The 21,286-nt window shown below is 46.1% G+C and overlaps 1 protein-coding gene across 1 annotated transcript in view; it reads right to left on the bottom strand.

The window, feature by feature from the left end:
* Window positions 1-21,286, bottom strand: part of FAM178B (family with sequence similarity 178 member B) — a 127,561-nt gene that overhangs the window by 90,809 nt on the left and 15,466 nt on the right. The window contains exons 5-10 of the mRNA XM_012556317.2: window positions 18,605-18,760; window positions 18,062-18,503; window positions 8,108-8,177; window positions 7,495-7,919; window positions 6,204-6,265; window positions 4,523-4,630 (exon numbers count right to left, since the gene is read on the bottom strand). Coding sequence (XP_012411771.2) covers window positions 4,523-4,630; window positions 6,204-6,265; window positions 7,495-7,919; window positions 8,108-8,177; window positions 18,062-18,503; window positions 18,605-18,760 — 1,263 coding nt within the window. The remainder of the gene's footprint in view (window positions 1-4,522; window positions 4,631-6,203; window positions 6,266-7,494; window positions 7,920-8,107; window positions 8,178-18,061; window positions 18,504-18,604; window positions 18,761-21,286) is intronic.

The raw sequence follows: 21,286 nt of genomic DNA, 5'->3' as shown, positions 1-21,286 counted from the left end.
TATACACACAGACATACACGCACACCGTATACACACACAGACACACGCACACCGTATACACACACGCACACCGTATACACACAGACATACATGCACACCGTATACACACACAGACATACATGCACACCGTATACACACAGACACACATGCACACACACACACGTGTCTGGAAAGATACTGCCAACTATAATCTAGGGTTACCCCTGGGGAACAGGATTTGGGGGAGGGAGGAAGGAAAGGAGACATTTCCTGTTTACTTTGTACAAGTGTGTTCTGCTTGATTTTGTACAACAGAACGTGCGTTTTAACAACAATAACAAGATGAAACAAGCGAAAGCCACTCGCCTTCTCTCACCAGAAGATGGCCCCTTCCTGGCTCCCAGCTGGCCCTACCGTCTCAGATTGAACACAGAGGGGGAGCAGTGGTCAGGGCCCCACTAGGATCTGGCACCTCGAGTTCTGGGGGTGCAGCTGTGAAGCTGGCGACCCACTGGCCAGTCGGCCAGAACCTGTCTCGATTTCTGGCCAAGTGATCAAGGCAAGGTGTGACTGACATCACAGGGTGACCATGAGGATTAAATGGCCCAAGTGGGTGGGACAGAGGGAGAAAGGAGGATTCGATGCTTAGGGGACACCGGGTTTGACGGGCAAACCTGGGGATGGATAAGGGTGACGCTTAATGTCACTGAACTGCACATGTGAAGACAGCTGAAGTAGCAAATGTTCTGTTACATATATATTTACCACACACGAAAAAACTGACACAACCCCCAACAGGAATGATGTCTGAAAACTGGGGAGGTTCTGGTCCTGCAGCCTTTTGGAAGCAGCCTCAGCATATCGCCACATAAATGGGAAAATACTCATCGGTTTTGTTAATTTCTTTGTCATTGGAGTTCTCTGAATATTTATTGCTTTTATAATTAGGGGAAAAAAAGTACAAATTATTAAAAGTCTGTAAGAACTAGGCTTGCCTGTAAGGGGTCCTCAGCCCTGTTCCTAAAACTATCCTTCAAAGGGACTCTGTGATATTGAATATAATGTATGTGCTTTATTAAGAGTCCGGAGGGACTCTGGGATATTAAATATAATGTATGTGCTTTATTAAGAGTCCAGAAATGACTCTTACAAATCTAACTGGGGATTTCCTGTGCAGCCTGGGCTGAGGATAAGGGATGACATTGTGGTTTAAGTACCTCCCTCACCCCCAGCACACACATAAGGTCTTTCAATGTTAAGAAAGAGAGAACTTAGGATGTTGTCTGTTTAAGGCACAAGGGAATTCCTAGAGCATGAGCAGATACTCTGTTTAAAAATGATCAGTGGTCCTTTCTAAGACAGGCAATTGTGGCCAGCACATGACTCCCTGTCACAAGCTGTCACACGCAACTTGTCTGACTGATGGTGATTAGCTGACCCTCGGCCTCGTCCCTTCCCAGACCCACACCCCTCTCCTGGCCCCTGCTCCACCCTCCAGTCACTCAGGGGTAGAAGAGGCTGTAGGCTTTGTACATCAGTGAGTTTTCTTTTTTTTTTCTTTAAAGCAGAAAGCTGAACAGTCCCATCAAAATCATCCCACATCAGAATGTAAAATGGTACAATCACTTTGGAAATTGATTTGAAGCTTCTTTAAAAAGCTAGAAATAGAAGTACCATACGATCCAGCTATCCTGCTCCCTGGAATATATCCTAGAGAAACAAGAGCTGTCACAAGAATAGATATATGCACACCTGTGTTCATTGCAGCACGGTTCACAATAGCAAAAAGATGGAAACAACCTAGATGCCCATCAACAGACGAATGGATAAACAAATTATGGTATATCCACACAATGGAATACCATGCAACGATAAAGAACAACAATGAAGCCGTGAAACATAACACGGAGGAAGCTGGAGGTCATCATGCTGAGTGAATTTAGTCAGGCACAGAAGGACAAATATTATATGAGACCACTCTTACAAGAACTCAAGAAAATGTTTAAACACAGAAGAAAACATTCTTTGATGGTTATGAGGGTGGGGAGGGAGGGTGAGGGTTATTTACTAACTAGATAGTAGATAAGAATTATCTTAGGTGAGGGGAAGGACAGCACACACTACAGGGGAAGTCAGCACAACTGGACTAAACCAAAGCTAAGAAGTTTCCTGAATATAATCAAACACTTTGAGGGACAGAGTAGCAGCAGCAGGAGTCTGGGGACCCTGCTTTCAGGGGACATCTAGGTCAACTGGCATAACAAAGCTTATTAAGAAAATGTTCTGCATCCTACTTTGGTGAGTGGTATCTGGGGTTTTAAAAGCTTGCTAGCAGCCATCTAAGATGCATCAATTGGTCTCAACCACCTGGAGTAAAGGAAAATGAAGAACACCAAAGACACAAGGAAAGTAGTAGCCCATGAGACAGAAAGGCTATATAAACCAGAGACTTCATCAGCCTGAGACCAGAAGAATAGATGGTGCCCAGCTACCACCAATGACCACCCTGACAACACAACAGAAAGTCCCGTATGGAGCAGGAGAAAGGTGGGGAGCAGAACTCAAATTCTAGTAAGAAGACCAGACTTAATGGTCTGAGACTTGAGGTACCCCTGAAAGCATGGCCCCTGGATTCTCTATCAGCCCAGAACTAAAACAATTCCCGAGGCCAACTCTTCAGACAAAGACTGGACTGGACTGTGGGACATAAAGTGATACTCGTGAGGAGTGTGCCTCTTAGCTCAAGTAGATACAAGAGACTAAATGGGCAGCTTCTGTCCGGAAGTGAGATGGGAAGGCAGAGAGGGTTAGGAGCTGGTTGAATGGACATGGGGAATTGGGTGGAAAGGAGGAGTGTGCTGTCACAGTAGGGGGAGAGAAATTAGGGTCACGTAACAATGTATGTATAAATTTTTGTATGGGAAAAAAAAAAATCATCCCACATCAAAACCACCACCTCAAAGTGGCTACAGAAAAAAGTCTCTGTTGTCAAAAAGGCTTTCTCAAGCTACCACTTCAAAATGTCACATGCCCAGAAGATTACCAGAGATTTCAAAGCAAGGAACACCTTCTATCTTAAGCTGGCTGCACACAGATAACTCACTTTCTGTGAAGAATTTCAAAACACCCGAGCCTTGCCTTCCTGAACATACTCAGCAGAAAAGTAAAGAACTAGAATAATTATTCCTGCTACAGAGATTCTAAAAGGTTTTTAAAAGATTTAATTTCAAGGCTATCCAGTGAGTACAGAACCTGGAAACCAAATCCCTGAGTCCCAACTTAGAAAACTGCCCTCATTACATACAATGCCACTTTTGTCTAGTTAGAGGCCTTTAGCCCCTATGCCCACTGATTAAATTTAGTCTTTACGCTCCCCCAAAACTATCCAGGCTCTTCCTGAGAAATCTGGTAGAAAACCAGCACAGTCCTTCCAGAATTCAATGTGGAGCATCCACAGCACCCTTTCCCTCGATCTCCCAGTTAGAAACTCCCAGGCCAGCCTGCCCTGGCCAGCGTGCAAGTAGGTTCTCTTTGCCCATCTCGGATGGCTAGTCAGCCTGGGGATCCAAACACATTCACGCACAGACCTTCACAGTAAACAAAAGGCACCAGCTGGGAGGGTGGGGAAATCCTAATCCAGGCCAGGGGTTGGCAAACTACAGTCCATGGGCCAGATCCTGCCTACTGCCTGCTTTTATCAATAAAGCTTTATCGGAACACAGCCTCACTTATTTGTTTTTGTATTGTCCACGGCTGCTTTTAAGCTACATCAACAGAGCTGAGTCACCGTGACAGAAACTGTATGGCTCTCAAAGCCTAAAATATTTACTATCTACTTACAAAGTGTACAGAAAGTCTGCTGACCCCTGTTCCAGTCAAGAGATGCTTATCAGGAAAACTTGAGAAAAAGGCAAAAAGCCAGCCATACATGGCACTCTGGGATGGATGGGATGGATGCATGGATGGATGGACGCAGGACAGGGTACCCTGATGATGGATTTAATTACAGTTCCTTGGCATCTCTGAGACTCTGGTACAGGTGAATCCAGCCCTCCCTCCAGCCAGTGGCTCACTTAAACCAGGGCCAGCAGAGCCCTTGCCCAGAACACAGTCCTGACAGAAGCCACCTTCACCTACGCAGACAGGGAGAATGTGAGATGCCTCAGGGGCTATATTCTCCCCTTTAACGGCAGTTTTCATTCAGATTGTGGTTTGTGAAGTTGTTTTTCCTAGACCTGGCTCTAGAAACTTGGGCAGACAACTGGGGCAGAGCAGGCCATGTTTTATCATCTCTATGTCCTCAAAGGCCCAGGACAGATCCTGACACACAGTGATCAAATATTCCTCGAATCAATGAATGAATACGGGTTTAAGAAAAGGAGGCAGCTTTAGAATCAGAAGTGGTACGCAAAACACTGCCAATGTTCTGTCCAAAATCAAGAGTGGGTGGACACTTTAGCCCTTCACCTTTAGATGTGCGTTCTGGGACTCTGCCCTGAGCAGGGGGCCCTTGTCCCCTCACCTCTGTGTCTGTTCCCCCCACCTGTGCTCGGGTGTGAGAGCCACTTCAGCTTCATCAAGATCTGGAGAGTCGAGGTCGGGACAGTCCTGTAGATTCAGTTCCTCCTGCTCCGGCTCCAGGACCTGTTCTCTGTGGGGCAAATGAGAGCCGAAGCCAGGAATCAAGGCTGCCCCTGGCTGCCCACCCCTGTCACCAGGCTGCAGGGGGCCCAATGGACAGGACAAGGTCTGGGAATAGGGGGGAAAGAGGGCTCTGGTCTCCCCTCACAAAGGCTCTCAGACTCAGGTTTTTAGAGGAGGAGGTGGTTGTGTTGTACTGTCTCCAAATGAGCAAAGACGGACAGACAGGCCTGAAAGAAAACCGTTTTCTTCACACAACTTCAGCCGTGTTTTTACGTGTACACCTGGTTTTTGGCACCGTCTCATCTTCTGACACGCCAAGGCCTGTGCCTGGCCCTTCTGCTCCTCCCAGGCTGTGTCGCGCTGACCAGAAAAGGCCCCGGAGACCTCAACTCCTTGGAGCCCCTAGCGCACCTCCTAAGTCTCTGGCCACAAGCAACCCCACAGCTCATGCTCATCCTCTTACTCTCCCTACCCTCTGCCCCTGTTACCAGTGAAGGTTTAAAACCCACTTCTGTCAAGTCCATTCTGACTCATAGTGACCCTAGAGGACGGAGCCGAACTGCCCCATAGGGTTTCCAAGGCTGTAAATCTTTACGGAAGCAGACTGCCACATCTTTCTCCTGTGGAGCCGCTAGTGGGTTCAAACTGCCAACCTTTCGGTTAACAGCCAAGCACTTAATCACTGTGCCACCAGGGCTCCTTAGTAGAGGCCTCCATTTGCCCCCATTAGTTCCCTGAACACCTCACTTCCCTTTTCAATGGGGCGTGCACCACAGCCCGGAGCTCCAACTATGATCTTGCCAGAGCCCAGACTCCACTGCCCCCAGCACTCGGCAAATCCCTAGCTGGCATCAGCCCATCCTTTGACCTCATCCGTCCATGTGCCCTCAGGCTGCTGGGGTTCCCTCAGGCTCTCCAGCCCTTGTCTGCATCCCTCCATGGGCTGGCCCAGTCTGTGCCCACATGTCCTCAGTTCTTAAATATTTCATCTCTAGTCCAGGCCTCTGCCTTGAGTTCACTGACTAGATGATGTCCCCTTGAACGTGACGGGGACCCTCAGATGGCGCATGTCCAAGTCTGAATTTCTCTTCCCCACAGAGGCTTCACCATCCCAGCCACGTAAGCGAGGCTCTCAGGTGCCCTCCCCTGGGTCCCAGCTCAGCCTGGGCTCCACCTCTTTGTTTCCCTTTCGCACAGCTCCAAAGGCCTTGGCACCGTTTCACCTCTCTTCCTCTCCTCCTTTCACCCCGTCTCCCTACCCAGTGGGATCAATCTTTTTTAAACACATCTGAAAGCACATCACTACCTGTTGAAAATTCTCCCCAAAACTGGCATGAACTGGGCAGAAAGGAGGCAACATGGAGTGAGGAGCCGGAACCAGGGCTTAGTGTATGGTAGGGGGCTGGGCACTCTGTCTTTGATATTTCACCCTTTGATACAGGACGCTCCCAGAAGGCACGCTGGGTCGCTGGGTCGGGGGTGGGCAGGCTGCTTTATTTCTGATAGCAATTTGCTAGGAGTCTTAGAGGACGCCCCCAGAAATGACTGCAAACCCCACGAAGACCCTTTTGCATACTCACCTCTTCTCCTGCAGTAAGTAATCTAAGCTGTTGATGTATCTTCCTGAGCCCCCAGAGGTGAACTGGAGAAAACGGGACACGGGAATACGGAAGAAAGGCAAAGACAGAGGGCCAACAAAAGAATAAAATTTATTCTCAGCTAAGCCCTCGGTTTATTTTATTTTTCTGAAGAGCCAATACATTTACACAACCATAAAATCAAAAAGCAGCAAGGCATACAGTAACACGTCTCCCTCCAGCCTCCACGCCCAGCCACTCAGCTCCCGTCCACGGACACGGTATTCACGCTCGGCACGCACACAGAGATACGCAAACAATAAACAGATGATACTTCCCCCGTCTGACAGACGGTCACCTACCATCTACCCTGCCCTGCACTGTGCTCTTTTCAATTAACAAAAGGTCTGGAGGATCGTCCCATATGAATTCCAAAGTGATTCACTGCCTTTTTTTACATGTTTTCACGGCATTCGAATGTATGATTAGAACATAAAATTTTTATCAGTTCCCTAGCGGTGGATACTTAGGTTATTACCAATCTTGGGCTATTACAAACAACTGAAGCCCTATATTGAGAATACATTTTCTGGATCTAAACAAAAAAAAAATCAAACCTGTTGCCATCGAGTCAATTCCAACTCATGGCGACCCTACAGGACAGAGTAGAACGGCCTCATATGGTTTCCAAGGAGCGGCTGGTGGATCTGAACAGCCAGCCTTTTGGTTAGCAGCCGTAGCTCCTAACTGCTGCACCACAGGGCTCCATTTTCTGGATTTATGGGGCTTCGAATGTCCCCACCAGTCTACCTAGCAACGGGAGTTTGTTCCCAACTTGAAGCTCTTCACTGCAGCTTCCACTGAGGAACCCCGATGCACTGGACCAGAACCAGCCTCAGTCTCTGCCTAACCAAGCCCAGACCTCAGCACTAAGGTCTCTCCTTGCTCCAGGGCCACAATCCCAACCTTATCCCTCCCTGAAAGTCTTGAAGGGCTCCATACAGAAGTGCCATCAGATTTGGTGACACCCCCCCAAGCCATTCCTCAGCAGGAGTTAGGAGCAGAAATAAAGGGAGGGGTGCAGCCCAGCCCTGGGGTCCAGGATTCCAGTCATGAAGGCCTAAGGGCTAAGAGTGGTTAAGGGTAGGATGGCCAAGGAGAGGTGGCTGAAGAAGGGAAGCTGGGGCATGGCCAAGGAAAGGTGGCCAAAAAGGGGTGGCCTGGGCAGGGGGGGTGACTGCGAAGGGAGGTCAAGGGGTGGCCACTGGCTTACCGAGGTGTGGGTGTCCCCCACTGAGGACGCAGCCGCAACGTGCTGACTTGGGCGTGCCATGTTCCAGAACAGCTCCTTCAGTGAAGCCAGAGCCTCTTCAGGGTCCGAATCCAGGGGCTTCTGCTTCCACTCCTCGGGCTGCTGGTGGGCCAGGTTCCTCAGGCCCTGGGGCCCTGTCCCACCCACCTGTGCTTCAGTCGGGGCCCCCTGGCTGGCCGGTGGTGACCTCGGGTTCAGGAACTCCACAGGTGGTGGGCTCCAGTCGATGGGGAACATGTCCCCGGAGGCCTGCATCTTAGGCTTCTTTGGCGAGTTGTGAGTCGGAGCTGCCGGGGGGCTGCAGAGGTATCGGCCAGAGCGGAGAAGCCTACGATGCAGAGGATGGTCGAAGATGCCGTGCTTCAGGGTGGGCAAAAGGATGGGCGTGGTGGCAGCTGCCTGGACCCCTGCAGACAGGAAGAGTCACACGGTCATCTGCCACCCACCCGGCCACCATGTCACACTGGGCAAGGAGAGGTGCTCGCTTGGGATCGTCATAGGCAGGATGCAAGGGGACTCCCTCACTGTGGTTTTTCAATTCTCTGGGGCCTCAAACCTCAGAAGGGCTCCACCTGTGCAGGTGAGGGATGCCTACCTTCTTCCTGAGGAAGAGGTGGCATGGTCTTCTGCGGCCTGGCCATCTGCAAATCGTTGGAAGTTTTGTCCTGGAAAGAACCACCTGTCAGGTGAAGTGAACCTTTAAAGAAAGCTACATGATCTGAACCCCTGCTTTCCCAGAGAAGAGGACTTGGGCCCATTTGTCCCCAGAGAGGAATACCTTCTTTAGATCCACCCCCAAGGACCAAGCATTATGGCACCACAAAGGTCAAGTGGCTGAGGCAGAAGGGCGACTCAATATGACTTTTCATTTCAAGGAAGAGACAGGCAAGTGTAATTGCACAAACTTTTGTTTTAAAGCTTGTATTAAACTGAAACCAGCAGAGCTCAGCTGAAAAAGGGAGCAACGCTGCATTCTGAGATGATGTCCTACACGCCTCGCTTGCTCCGTGTCACCCCCGTAAGGCTGTTTGCTCACAAAGGGCAGGGCATGGCTGTCTGGTCCCTGATGTTGCCCCAGCACCAGCACAGACTGAGCACATAGTAAGGACTCGGTACATTTCTGCTGAACAAACGGGTGACTAAGAAAACGCGGAGGCTGATCTAACAGGTCTTCTCCAGCGTAAACCCACTGCTCTCGAGTTAATTCAATGCTTCGTAACCCCATAGGACAGAGTAGAACCGCCCCCTAGCGTTTCCCAGGAGAGGCTGGTGGATTTGAACTGCCGATTTTTTGGTTAGCAGCTGAGCTCTTTACCCACTGAGCCACCAATCCCCAGCTAAGATGAACCATGCCACATATACAGACATGTCTCATCCAATTAGGCTCAAGCTTAGATAAGCCAAAAATCAGACAGAAGGCTAACATCTGAAATGGCTAGAGTCTAACGGTCAAAGAAAACAAGAGTTTATAAAAAACCAACACTAATTCAACCAGGGTTCAAACTCAGCCAATAGTCAAAGAAGTTCTAATCAATATAAATATGAAGTACTATTCAATGATAAGTAGCCTGGGTGGTACAGCGGTTTGCGACTGGCTGCTAACCCAAAGATTGGCAGTTCAAACCCACCCAGGGGAAGACAGGCCTGGTAAACTGTTTCTGTAAAGATTACAGCCAAGAAAACCCTACTGAACAGTTCTACTCTGTAACACATGAGGTCGCCATAAGTCGGGGGCCGACTCGAGAGCAGCTAATAACGACAACAACATCCAATGATAATAAAATAACCCAAAAATTAAAACTTTATGGCAATCAATGTTGACATGGCTGTGAGAAAATGCTGTTAGCGTTATAAAATGGTTTATTATTTTTAGAGTGCAACCAAGCAATATAAAAATAACTGCAGGAATGTCCATACACGAGAATGACGTGGCCAAAAATGGCAGAGTTGCTGTCACACCCCACTGGACCAGCAGGATGAGTGGCTCTGAGGGGCACAGATCGGACTCTGAAAAAAAAAAAAAAAAGGCAGTAAAAGCCATGTTGATGAGCAAGGCTTTGTTGGGAACTTACAGAGGTCGATGCCAAGATTCTCATGACGGACAGGGAAGTGTCAAATGTCACCTGGGTAGAGGTCTGCGTGGGGCAATGTAGGGTGGGGGTTTATATACCTAGTGTTTACACACAGGGAGATCAAGAAAAAACATATCTAATCTATGATGGATGGGGTTGTTTTTGTAGCAGTTAATGAGTTCCAACTGACTTTACCATGAAGTCAGGTATTTGGTGTATTTCTTCCTGGACCAGGTCACTGGCTCAGTGAGGCACTCTGGTTCTCTCCCAGAGCCCTCTGTGGGCAGGATCCACCTTGTGGTGTTCATGGCCCTCATAGTAGGGAATATAAAAACCCATTCCTCGGTTGAAGCAATGATGATACCGGCAAAAATGGTCAGAATCAACTTTTACGGAACTGTAGAACCTAATAAAAAACTAACAACAATCAGGGAAGAAATTAATGAAGAAAGAAGTTTTTAAATTGAGGTAAGATGCCTCACTGTGGCATTCTAACTTACCCACCTATCATCCCACTCCCCAGTTTGGAAGCGGCTGTGGGCAGGGTAGCCCATCTCCTCCCTGGTGTGGCTTGCTGATGCCAGAGGTGGCAATATGGAATCCTGTTCTCAAAGAATTATGGAGCGTGTTTTGACCTGTTCTCTGGTCAAAACTGAAAGATCAGCTTAGGGGCTCACTTTTGTTTCATTCCCCTCAGAAATTTTTCAGGTCTGAACTGGCCTCCCAGGTCGTGTTTGTTGGAAGCATTTAAAGGAAAATACACTAGTTACAGCTACCTGGGGCAAGGGATAACAGAGCAAGCAGCACACAGACCAAAAAGCCTGGAAAGGAAGAGACTGGGCAGACTATACATGGGCGCACAAGGAGTCTCATGGCGGCCTAGGGCTAGATGCATGCCCAGAAACGACCTGAGAAGACCCTCAGCTTTCACCTCTGACTAATCTTTAAGCTCCGTGCAAGCAGGAAGTAAAGGCTAAGGCAGAGTTGCAAACAGCCTGGTTGAGCACTGAAGGAGTGCCTAAGCACAGAGTCTATCTGTAAAGACTAAGAGAGTTTTTTTCTTTCCTTTCCTTCTCCTCCTCTCTTTTTGGTTCCAGACGTCTGAGGAAATCTCTATCAGGTCACTGGATGACTCTGCTAAGATAACGTAACAGAGATTTCAGAGACCACACACAACGAGAAACACAGTCTTTGCAAAAATAGCTGGGAGTCACTTAAGAAAATGGACAATTTGCAGCCCACAACAAATAAGAACAGCAAACCCCGAGGAGCGGGGAGAATCTGATTTCCAGAGTTACCCATTACAATATTCAACAAAAAATTTTCAATAATAAATTATGACATGCAAAAAACCAAAAAGTATGGCCCACTCACAGGAAAAAATTAAGACTGGCAGAAACCATTCCTGAGGTGCCCAGACATTGGACTTTGTATACAAAGACTTTAAATCAACTGTCTTAAATATACTAAAAGAACTAAAGAAAATCAGGAAAACGATATCTCAATGAATAGAGAATATCAATAAAAATATATAAATTATAAAAAGAAACCAAGCAGAAACAACCAAAATGAAAACTTTACTTGAGAGGTTCAACAACAGATCTGAGCAGGCAGAATAAAGACTAAGCAAACCTGAAGATAGGTTAATTGAGATTATACAGTCTCAGGATCAAAAAAAAAAAAGAAAAATGAACAGTGCCCAAGAGACTTGTGGGTCATCACCAAGCACAACCAACAAACGTATAATGGGGAAGGGGGACGAAAGAGGGGGAAGGAAGAGAGAAAAGGGTAGAAATTTGAAGGGGCAGTATTTGAAGAAATAATAGCCAAAAACTTCTGAAATTTGATGAAATACATGAATCTACACATCCAAGAAGCTCAATGAACTCCAAGTAAGATAAACTCAGAGAGCCACACTGAGACACATTATAATCAAACTGTTGAAAGACAAAGAGAAAATCTTGAGAGCAGCAAAAGAGAAGCAACTTGTCACATATAAGGGAGTCTCAGTAAGATTAGCTGCCAATTTCTTATCAGAAACCATGGAGTTAAAACCTATGGGATGACATAAGTGCCGGAAAAAAAAATTTATCAACCAAGAATTCTATATTCAGCAAAACTATCTTTCAAAAATGAAGGAGGAAAAAAAAATCAAGGAGAAATTAAGATATTCCCAATAAACAAAAGCTGGAGCAACTCATTGCTAGTAGACCTGCCCTATGAGAAATGCTAACAGGAGCCCTTTACACTGCATTGAAAGGATGTTAGTCAGTAACCAAAGCCATATGAAGAAATAAAGAAAACCTGTAAAGGTAACAAAATAGGTAAATGTAAAAGCCAGTATACTGTATTTTTGGTTTGTACCTCCTCTTTTTTTTCCTATATAACAGACAAATACATAAGACAATAATTATAAATCTATCTTAGTTATGTTATAAAGATGCAATTTGTGACAAAAACAACACAAAGGCTCAGGGATGGAGTTTTATAGGAGCAGAGTTCTTGTATGCTATTGAAGCCAAGTTGGTATTACTTCAAACTACTTTGTTATAAATTTAAGATGTCAGTGGTAATCCCCAGAGTAACCACTAAGAAAATAACTAAAAAATGTCAGAAAAGGAAATAAGGGAACTAAAATGGTACACTACAAAAAAATCAAACACAAAAGAAGGCAGTAATAGAGGAATAAGGAACAAAAAAGATCTAGAACATAGAGAAAATAGCAAAATGGCAAAACTCCTTTATAAGTAATTGCTTTAAACGTAAATAGATGAAATCTTCAATCAAAAGGCGGTGACTGGCAGAACTGATTTTTTAAAATGATCCAATTATATGTTGTTTATAACAGACTTACTGTAGATACAAAGACACAAATGAGTTGAAGTAAAAGGATGGAAAAAGTTATTCCATGAAAATACTAGCCAAAAGACAGCTGAAGTGGCTATGCAGGTAAAATAAATTTTAAGTAAAAAATTTTTACAAGACTAAAAAGGATATTATGTATTGATATAAGGGCCAATCCATCAAGAAGTTATAACAATTACAAACATATACACACTTAACAACAGAGCCCCAAAATATATAAAGCAAAAATGGACAGACTTGAAGGGAGAAATTGGAGAATTCTACAGCAATAGTTAATTTCGATACACCACTTTTAATAATGGATAGAACAATCAGACAGAAAAATCAACAAGGAAATAGAGGACTTATATAACACTATAAACCAACTAGATCTAAGAGACAGATACAGAACACTCCACCCAACAGCATAATACACATTCTTCTCAAGTGCACATGGAGTACTCTCCAGGATAGATGATATATTAGATCACAAAACAAGTTGAATGACTTTAAAAAGATTGAAATCATATAAGGTATTATCTCTGACCACAATGGAATGAAACAAAAAATCAGTAAAATTAAACAACACACTCTTAACCAGTGGGTCAAAGAAGAAATCCCAAGGGAAATAAGAAAATACTTGGAGATGAATGAAAACAAAAACACAAGATAGCAAGGTAGAAACAACCTAAATGCCCATTAATGCATGAATGGATAAATAAAACAGGGTGCATAAATACAATGGAATACCACTCAGCCAGTAAGAGAAATGAAGTCTTGATACATACTGCAACAGGGAGGGAGCTTGAAGGAATTTTGCTGAGTGAAATAAGTCAATCCCCAAAGAACAAATATTGTATGACCTCACTTACATAAAAAGACAAGAATAGGCAAACGTACAGAGACCAAAGTTTATTAGTGGTTACCAGGGGTGAGAAGGAAGGGGGAAAGGTGGGGTTAGGTTTACAGTGACAGAAAAGCTACACGGATTAAGGGTAAGGCTGCACAGTTGATTAACATAATTGCTGTCAATAAGTTGTTGTTAGGTACCATCGAGTTGGTTCCAACTCATAGTGAACCTGTGTACAACAGAACAAACCGCTGCCCGGTCCTGCGCCATCCTCACAATAGTTGCTATATTTGATCCCATTGTTGCAGCCACTGTGTCAATCCATCTCACTGAGGGTCTTCCTCTTTTTCATTGACCTTCTGCTTTACCAAGCATGATGTCCTTCTCCAGGGGCTGATCCCTTCTGATAACACTTCCAAAGTGCATGAGATGAAATCTCGCCATCCTTGCTTCCAAGGAGCATTCTGGCTATACTTCTTCCAAGACAGATTTGTTCATTCTTCCGGCAGTCTGTGGTATATTCAATATTCTCTGCCAACGCCATAATTCAAATGCATCAATTCTTCTTCGTTCTTCCTTATTCATTGTCCAGCTTTAGCTTGCATATGAGCGAGTGAAAATACCATGGCTTGCCTCAGGTGTGCCTTCGTTCTCAAGGGTACATCTTTGCATTTTAACACTTTAAAGGAGTCTTTTGCAGCAGGTCTGCCCAACGCAGCACGTCATCTGATTTCCTGACTGCTGCCTCCATGGGCACTGATTGTGGATCCAAGTAAAATTAAACCCTTGACAAAGTCAACGTTTTCTCCATTTATCATGATGTTGTTTATTGGTCCAGTTGTGAGGATTTTTGTTTTATGTTGAGATGTAATCCATACCGAAGGCTGTACTCTTTGATCTTCATCAGTAAGTGCTTCAATAAGCTGCACACCTCTAAAAAGCTGAACTGGCAAAAGTTTGTGTGATAGACATATTTACAATAATGACCAAAAAAGTAGCTGCTGAGGCTGCTTATGTATAACCAAACACCTCATGAGACTTGGTTCCTTTGCGTGGAGGTTTAGGGTCATAGTTTCATAGGATATCCCAGTTAATTGACCTTATAACATGTTTAGTGCTTCTATTCTACCTGCTAGTTCGCTGCATAGTGCCTGTGGTCTTAAAAGCTTGCATTCAAAGTACAACAAAAGCGGACATTCAAAGTACAACAATCGGTCTCTATTCACCTGCAGCAAAAGAGGAAGAAGGAGAGTCAGGAATAGGAGGAGTAAACAGAATGTGTGGCTGTCTCCATGAACAACTGCCTCCTTTACCATAAGACCAGAAGAACCGGATGGTGCGAGGCTACCATTACTGCACATTTGGACCGAAGATTCTATAGAAGAATCTTGATCAAAAGGGGTAAAAATGCAAAACTGAACTTCAAATTTTCATGGAAGCTAGATGAACCATAGAGGCTAGATGAACCCCGGAAACTATTGCCCTGCGATAATCTTCAAACCTTAAACCAAAAATATCCCCTGAAGTCTTCTTAAAACCAAACAGCAGTTTAGCTTAACTAGTAAAGAACATCTGCCTTGAGCATTGTGCTCTTTTAAAATGTATCTGTATGGGATCAAATTGACAGCAGCAACTGGAAAAGACTAGACAGCAACCTTAGGGGCAGTGAGTTTATGTTAATGGGGGAGGAACAACTCAGAAAAGGAGGGTGAGAATTGTTGTACAACTCAAAGAATGTAATCAGTGTCACTGAATTATACATGTAGAAATCGCTGAACTGGTGTATGTTCTGCTGTATATATTCTCAATAACCACAAAAATAAAATAATTTTTAAAAAAAACATTGAAAAAAGACAAATAACCAAATTAAAAAATGGGCAAAGGATTTGAACAGACATTTCTCCAAAGAAGACATACAAATGGCCAAGGAACACGTGAAAGGAAGCTCTACATCATCAGTCACCAGGGAAATGCAAATCTGAACCACAATGATATACCACTTTACACCTGTCAGGGATTGAATTCGTCCCCCAAAAAACGTGTGTAGCAACTTGGCCAGGTCATGATTCCCAGTATTGTATGATTGTGTTATCTGATGTGATTTCCTTATGTGTTGTAAACTCTACCACTACGATGAGATTATATGTGATCTCCTCATGTGTGGTAAATTCTATCACTGTGATGAGGTTATACTGATGAGGTTGACAAGATTAGTGTCTTAATGCAATCTCTTTTGAGATATGAAAGAGAGAAGCGAGCAGAGACACATGGGAACCTCACACCACCAAGAAAGTAGTGCTGGGAGCAGAGCGCATCCTTTGGACCTGCGGTTCCTGCGCTGAGATGCTCCCAGACCAAGGAAAAGACTGAGGCATCACGAGGACCTTTCTCCAGAGCCGAAAGAGAGAGAGAGCCTTATCCTGGAGCTGATGCCCTGAATTTGGACTTGTAGCCTACTGGACTGTGAAGACAATAAATTTCTCTCTGTTAAAACCATCCACTTGTGGTACTTCTGTTAGAGAAGCACTAGATGACTGAGACAACACCCATCAGGAAGGCATTGATAATAAAATGGAAAATAACAAGTACTGGCAAGAATCTGCAGAAATTGCAACTCTGATACATTGTTGGTGGGAACACAAAATGGTGCAGCCCCTGTGAAAAACAGTTTGCTGGTTCCTCAGTAAGTTAAACATAGCATTACCATTGCTGCTGCTGCTGCTGTCAGGTGCTCTCGAGTTGATTCCGACTCACAGCGACCCCATGTACAACAGAACAAAAACATCCTCACAATTGCTGCTGTGCTTGAGCCCGTTGTTGCAGCCACTGTGTCAATTACCATATGATCCAGTAATTCCACTCCCAGGTATATAGGAGAATTGAAAACAGGTATTCAAGCAAAACCCTGTACATTACATGTTCACAGCAGTACTGTTCACAATAGCCGAAAGGCAGAAACAACACAAATGTCCATCAACGAACAGAAACATAACCAAGATGTGGTATATACCCACACAACGGAATATTACTGAATCGTAAGAAGAAATGAAATACCGATATGTGCTACAATATGGGTAAAGCTGGCAAACAACACTGCGTGAAAGAGGCCAGACACAAAAGGGTGCATATTGTATGATTCCGTTTACGTGAAATACACAGAACAGGCAAAGCCACGGAGGCAGAAAGCAGATTAGTGGTTGCCAGGCACTGGGGAGACGAGTAATGAGGAACGACTGCTTAATGGGTATGAGGTTTCCTTTTGGGGTGATGACAATGTTTTAGAACTAGGTAGAGATGGCAGCTGCACAATAGTGTCAACATACTATACGCCACTGAATTGTATACTTTAAAACAGTTGAAAGGGTTACATTTTACGTTATGCGAATTATAACTCAATTAAAAAAAAAATGAAGGAAATAAAAAAAAAATTGTGGGATGAGGATGCACTGGGAAATACCTCTGGTTTCCCGCTGGGTGAAAATACAGATCTTAGAACTACGCTTAGCTGGAATCACAATGAAGCAAAAGTCACTGCACATTGGCAAAACTGGAAAAGAATGACAGAATTTGACATAAGTTGGTTTGCTGGGGGTGACTTTCGTTTGCTTCAATGTTTATGTAAGAAATAAAATGATTTTTTTAAGAAGAAAGCAAGCACTGATACAAGCTATGACATGGATGGACCTTGAAAACATAAGCCAAGTGAAAGAAGTCCGGCACGAGAGACCACATAGTGTCTGCCTCCGTCACCGAACGCTGCTACAACAGAAGCACCACAAGCGGATGGCTTTAACAAACAAAGTTATTCTCTCACAGTTTAGGAGGCTAGAAGTCCAAATTCAGGGCGTCGGCTCTAAGGGAAGGCTTTCTGTCTGCATCTGCCCTGGAATAAGGTCCTCGTCTCTTCTGAGCTTCTGCACTGGGTGATCTTCATGTGGCTTGGCATCTCTCTTACTCACTTAGCTTGTTTAATCTCTTTTATAGCTCAAAAGGGATGGACTCAAGATGCACCCTTCACTAATCCTGCCTCATTAACATAAGAAAGACAACCCATTTCCAAATGGAATTATAACTGACCAATCCCCTTGTCAGGGTTCCACACACCTTGTTTGCATGATACCACCTCAGCAAGATTTGCACGCACCTTATTTGCATTTTTAGCAAGCTGTCCAATCCCCTTGGTGGACCACAAGCACCTTATTTGCATAGCCCCACCCAGTCATTTTGTGGGAGCTGTAAGACCATGCATGGCTAGAAAGGCTGTACTAAGTAACTCACTGCACCACGGGTTGCAGGGAGTTGGGGAGGGGAATGGGGACCGACTGCTTAACAGGTACAGGGTTTCCTTTGGGTGATGAAAATGTTCTGAAGCTGACCAGTGGTGATGGGGCACAACGCTGGGAACACAGCACCTGCCACTGAACTGTACGCTTTGAAGTGGTTAAAACGCTAAGTTCACGTTTGCTGCCAAAACGAAAATAAATAATGCGTGCCAAAAAAAAGTGCATGTAAAATAAAGCCAAGCAAGTAGAGGACAACACGATTAGGTGGAAATCACAGATCAAAAGAGGAAAATAGTTAGAGAACTATAAAATAACCATACTGAACAAAGGATTACGGTTGCAATGCTTGCACAGTTGTTTAAATAATAAAAAGTTTTAAATGAGTGCCTACTGAAGCACCAGAGGAGCAGGGTCAGAAGCTCAAGGGGGCCAGGGAGATAAGAATGGCACTGACACCCTGCCCTCCTGGTGGGCCAAGGACATCCCATCCCTCCACTCACCGGTGCCCAGGCACCCTCGTGAGGCTGCCCCTGGCTGGGGACGGGAGCAGGAGGGCAGGAGAAGGGCTTGCCGACCTTCATTCTCTTCAGCTCTCGCAGCTGCTGGTACTCCTGCAGGCTGGCCTGGAAGCGGTTGCTAAAGATGCCCGAGACAGGCTTTCGGGTGGATGAGAGCGGGATCTGATACCAGCGCGTGCCCCCTGTGCCCCTGGAGCCGGCCACTGGCCCGGCACTGGACGACCGCTGTTTCTCTGGAGGGTAGCTGACCTCCGCGTGTGGAGCGGAGCTGCTCCTCCTCAGGGGCTGGAGGCTGATGAATGCCTTCCCTGGGCTGGACTGGGCAGCGCTGAGGTCTGCTGCGGCCCAGGGACCGGCTGGTCCCTCACATGGGTGGGACATCTGGCTGGAAGCTGGGTGGTGAGGACTCAGGACTGTGGGTAGCCTGCTCAGAGAAGGGAGAGGTCCCCTCCGGGTTCCCAGCGGAGGGTCGGCCTGATGCTGGCAGGGACAAGCAAGGCCTTAAAACTTCTAAGTGACGAGTACCTAAGAGCATCTGCTGGGAGGCCAATGCCTGAGCTTGGGGCCATGCCAATAGGGAAGATCAGTGGATCAAGTCTGTACACCACCTGCGAGAAAAGCAGAGAACACACCGTGTTCATTCCATTCCCATCACTTCGGACTGTGCCCTTCTCCTGCTGCCTGGAGAGAAAGAGAACCTCTTCATTCAAGAGGCACAAAGCCACACCGAGAACCGGAGGGGCTTTTCCACATGCCAAGTATGCGGCAGGTGTGAGAACGGTCCCCAGAAATCCCAAAACCTCATTAGGGTCTCTCTGCGCTCTTCCTGTCTCCTGGCTCTTGACAACACAAAAGAGAAGAGGCTGGTGTCGACCAGATCCCAACTTCCTCCTTAGGGCAGGACGTTATTAAATTGTTGGCTGTCTTAGGGTCAGCAAGAACAGGGCTCCCACTGGAGCCTCCATTTAAGTACTGTGGCCCTTGGCAGAATGCCAGGAGGAAGACAAGAGAATTAAAGATGAAAAAGGAGGGAGAAGAGGCTCCTCATACAACTGAAGGGAAGCCTGCCTCGTAAGCCAGGGGAGACATTCAGGGAGGACTACGGAGGAAACCCTATACCAAGAAGCTGTTTCAACACTACTGTACAGGCTCAGCTGCCCCATGCACGTCCCACCTGATGACACCTGAGGGAACTGGATTTTACCCAGCCCGACTCTCCACGTGACTCCAGCTTCCCACCTTGATTTTCCATGTCCCCACACCAGCTCTACCCTTGATGGTCTTTCTAATCCAACTCAGACCCCGCTTTAACCTCCCCGAGAAAGCCCTTCCACCAGGACCTGGGGTATGAATACTCCCATAGTATTTTTTCACACTATCCCACCCCTCCCCATGTTAACCAGACTCTGAGTTCCTCCTGAGGGCAGGACATTTCCCTGATGCCCACTCTCCCCTACCCAGTTCCCTGAAGGAGGAATGGTTCTATCTACCTCAGGTGGTCTGAAGCCCATCAGCACACCCTGCCTCTCCAATGGAGACGTCCACCTGGTCAAACGCTCTGTGTTGGGACCCCCTCCTCCTTTTCATTTCTTATTCTGCACCTGGTTCCCTTCTTTCTCCTCAATGCTACAACTTCACCAACACTGCTGATCCCTTTCATACTCTCTGTCCTCAACTGTCTGTCCTCTACTGTGGCTGCAGCTCAGCTAGGCCACAAGAGCACAAGCATGTTCTTCCCCTGAGCTGCTATCCCCACCTCTCCACTTGCCACCTCTCCAGCCACTCTCTTTTGGGTACGTTCACCACCCACACCAGAGGGGGATCCTGGGTCATTCAGTCGGGCTCTGAGTGACAGTGAGTACACTGAAGGGGCCCCAGTGGAGTGTCCCCTTGCAGAGCACCCCCCCCACCTCCTATCTGTCCTCCAGGTCTCAGCTCACACTCTATTATGGACTGAACTGTGTCCCCCAAAAATATGTATTGTAAATCCTAACCCCTATACCTGTGGATATAATCCCATTTGGGAACAGGGTTTTCTTTGTTATATTAATGACATCATACCAGTGTAGAATGTGTCGTAAACCAGCCATTTTTGAGATATAAAAGGCTCCGATTAAGCCCAGAAGGAAGCCCAGATGGGAGAAGACAGATGCTGTGCCACATGAAGATCGCCAAGGAATCGAGGAACAGAAGCTGAAGAGAGACAAGGACCTTCTCCCAGAGCTGACAGAGAGAGAAAGCCTTTCCCTAGAGCCGGCGCCCTGAATTCAGACTTCTAGCTTCCGAAAGCGAGGAAATGAATTTCTGTTTATTAAAGCCATCCACTTGTGGTATTTCTGTTACAGCAGCACTAGGAGACTAGGACAGACCCCAACCCCCACCTCCTATCACACCCTGTACCAACGCCAAGTGAGCACTTCCCACACTGTGGTAAAGCATCTCTTTGCCTCTCTGTAACCCCCCCATTAGCTCCTAGAGGACAGAGCCCGTGCTGGCCCCTCACTGCTACCTGGCATGAAGGCGGTGCCTGACAAACACCAGCTGAATAAAGTGGACGCACTTCTTGATGAGCGTCCACTTCCACGCGTGTGGCAACATGAGGCTGTGATCCCCACCACTCAGGATATGACACCCCAACCTCTTGGCGTTTCCTGACCTGCTGAGGCTCCCAGGGACGCACCACCAGAAACACCACTATCCTAAGTCTCTGAGGACCTTTTTTCTTCTTTTAATTGTAAAATTCACGTAACATGAAAGTCACCATTATAACCATTTTAAAGTGTACGATTCAGTGGCATTGAGTACATCCAAAATGCTGTGCAACCGTTCCCAGTACTGAATCCCAGAACACTGTCATCACCACAGAAGGAGCTGCTTAGTCACTTCCTGTTATAGACTGAACTGTGTCCCCCCAAAATACGTGTTGTAAACCCTAACCTCTACGCCTATGGTTGTAATCCCATTTGGGAATGGGCTGTCTTTCTTATGTTAATGAGACAGGATTAGTGTAGGGTATGTCTTGAGTCAGTCTGTTTGGAGATATAGATGAGATTATGTAAACAAGCAAGGAAGCAAAGATGGGAAGAGAGGTGCTCTGCCACACGAACATCGCCCCGAAGCAGAAGCTCAAAACAGACAAGGACCTTCCTCCAGAGCCAACAGAGAGACAAAGCCTCCCGCTAGAGCCGGCGCCCTGAATTCGGACTT

This window comes from Trichechus manatus, unplaced genomic scaffold, assembly GCF_000243295.1.
Source record: "Trichechus manatus latirostris isolate Lorelei unplaced genomic scaffold, TriManLat1.0 scaffold00004, whole genome shotgun sequence".
NCBI lineage: Eukaryota > Metazoa > Chordata > Mammalia > Sirenia > Trichechidae > Trichechus > Trichechus manatus.
The sequence above is the reverse complement of the archived record's forward strand: the minus strand, read 5'-3'. Positions and strand labels throughout refer to the sequence as shown.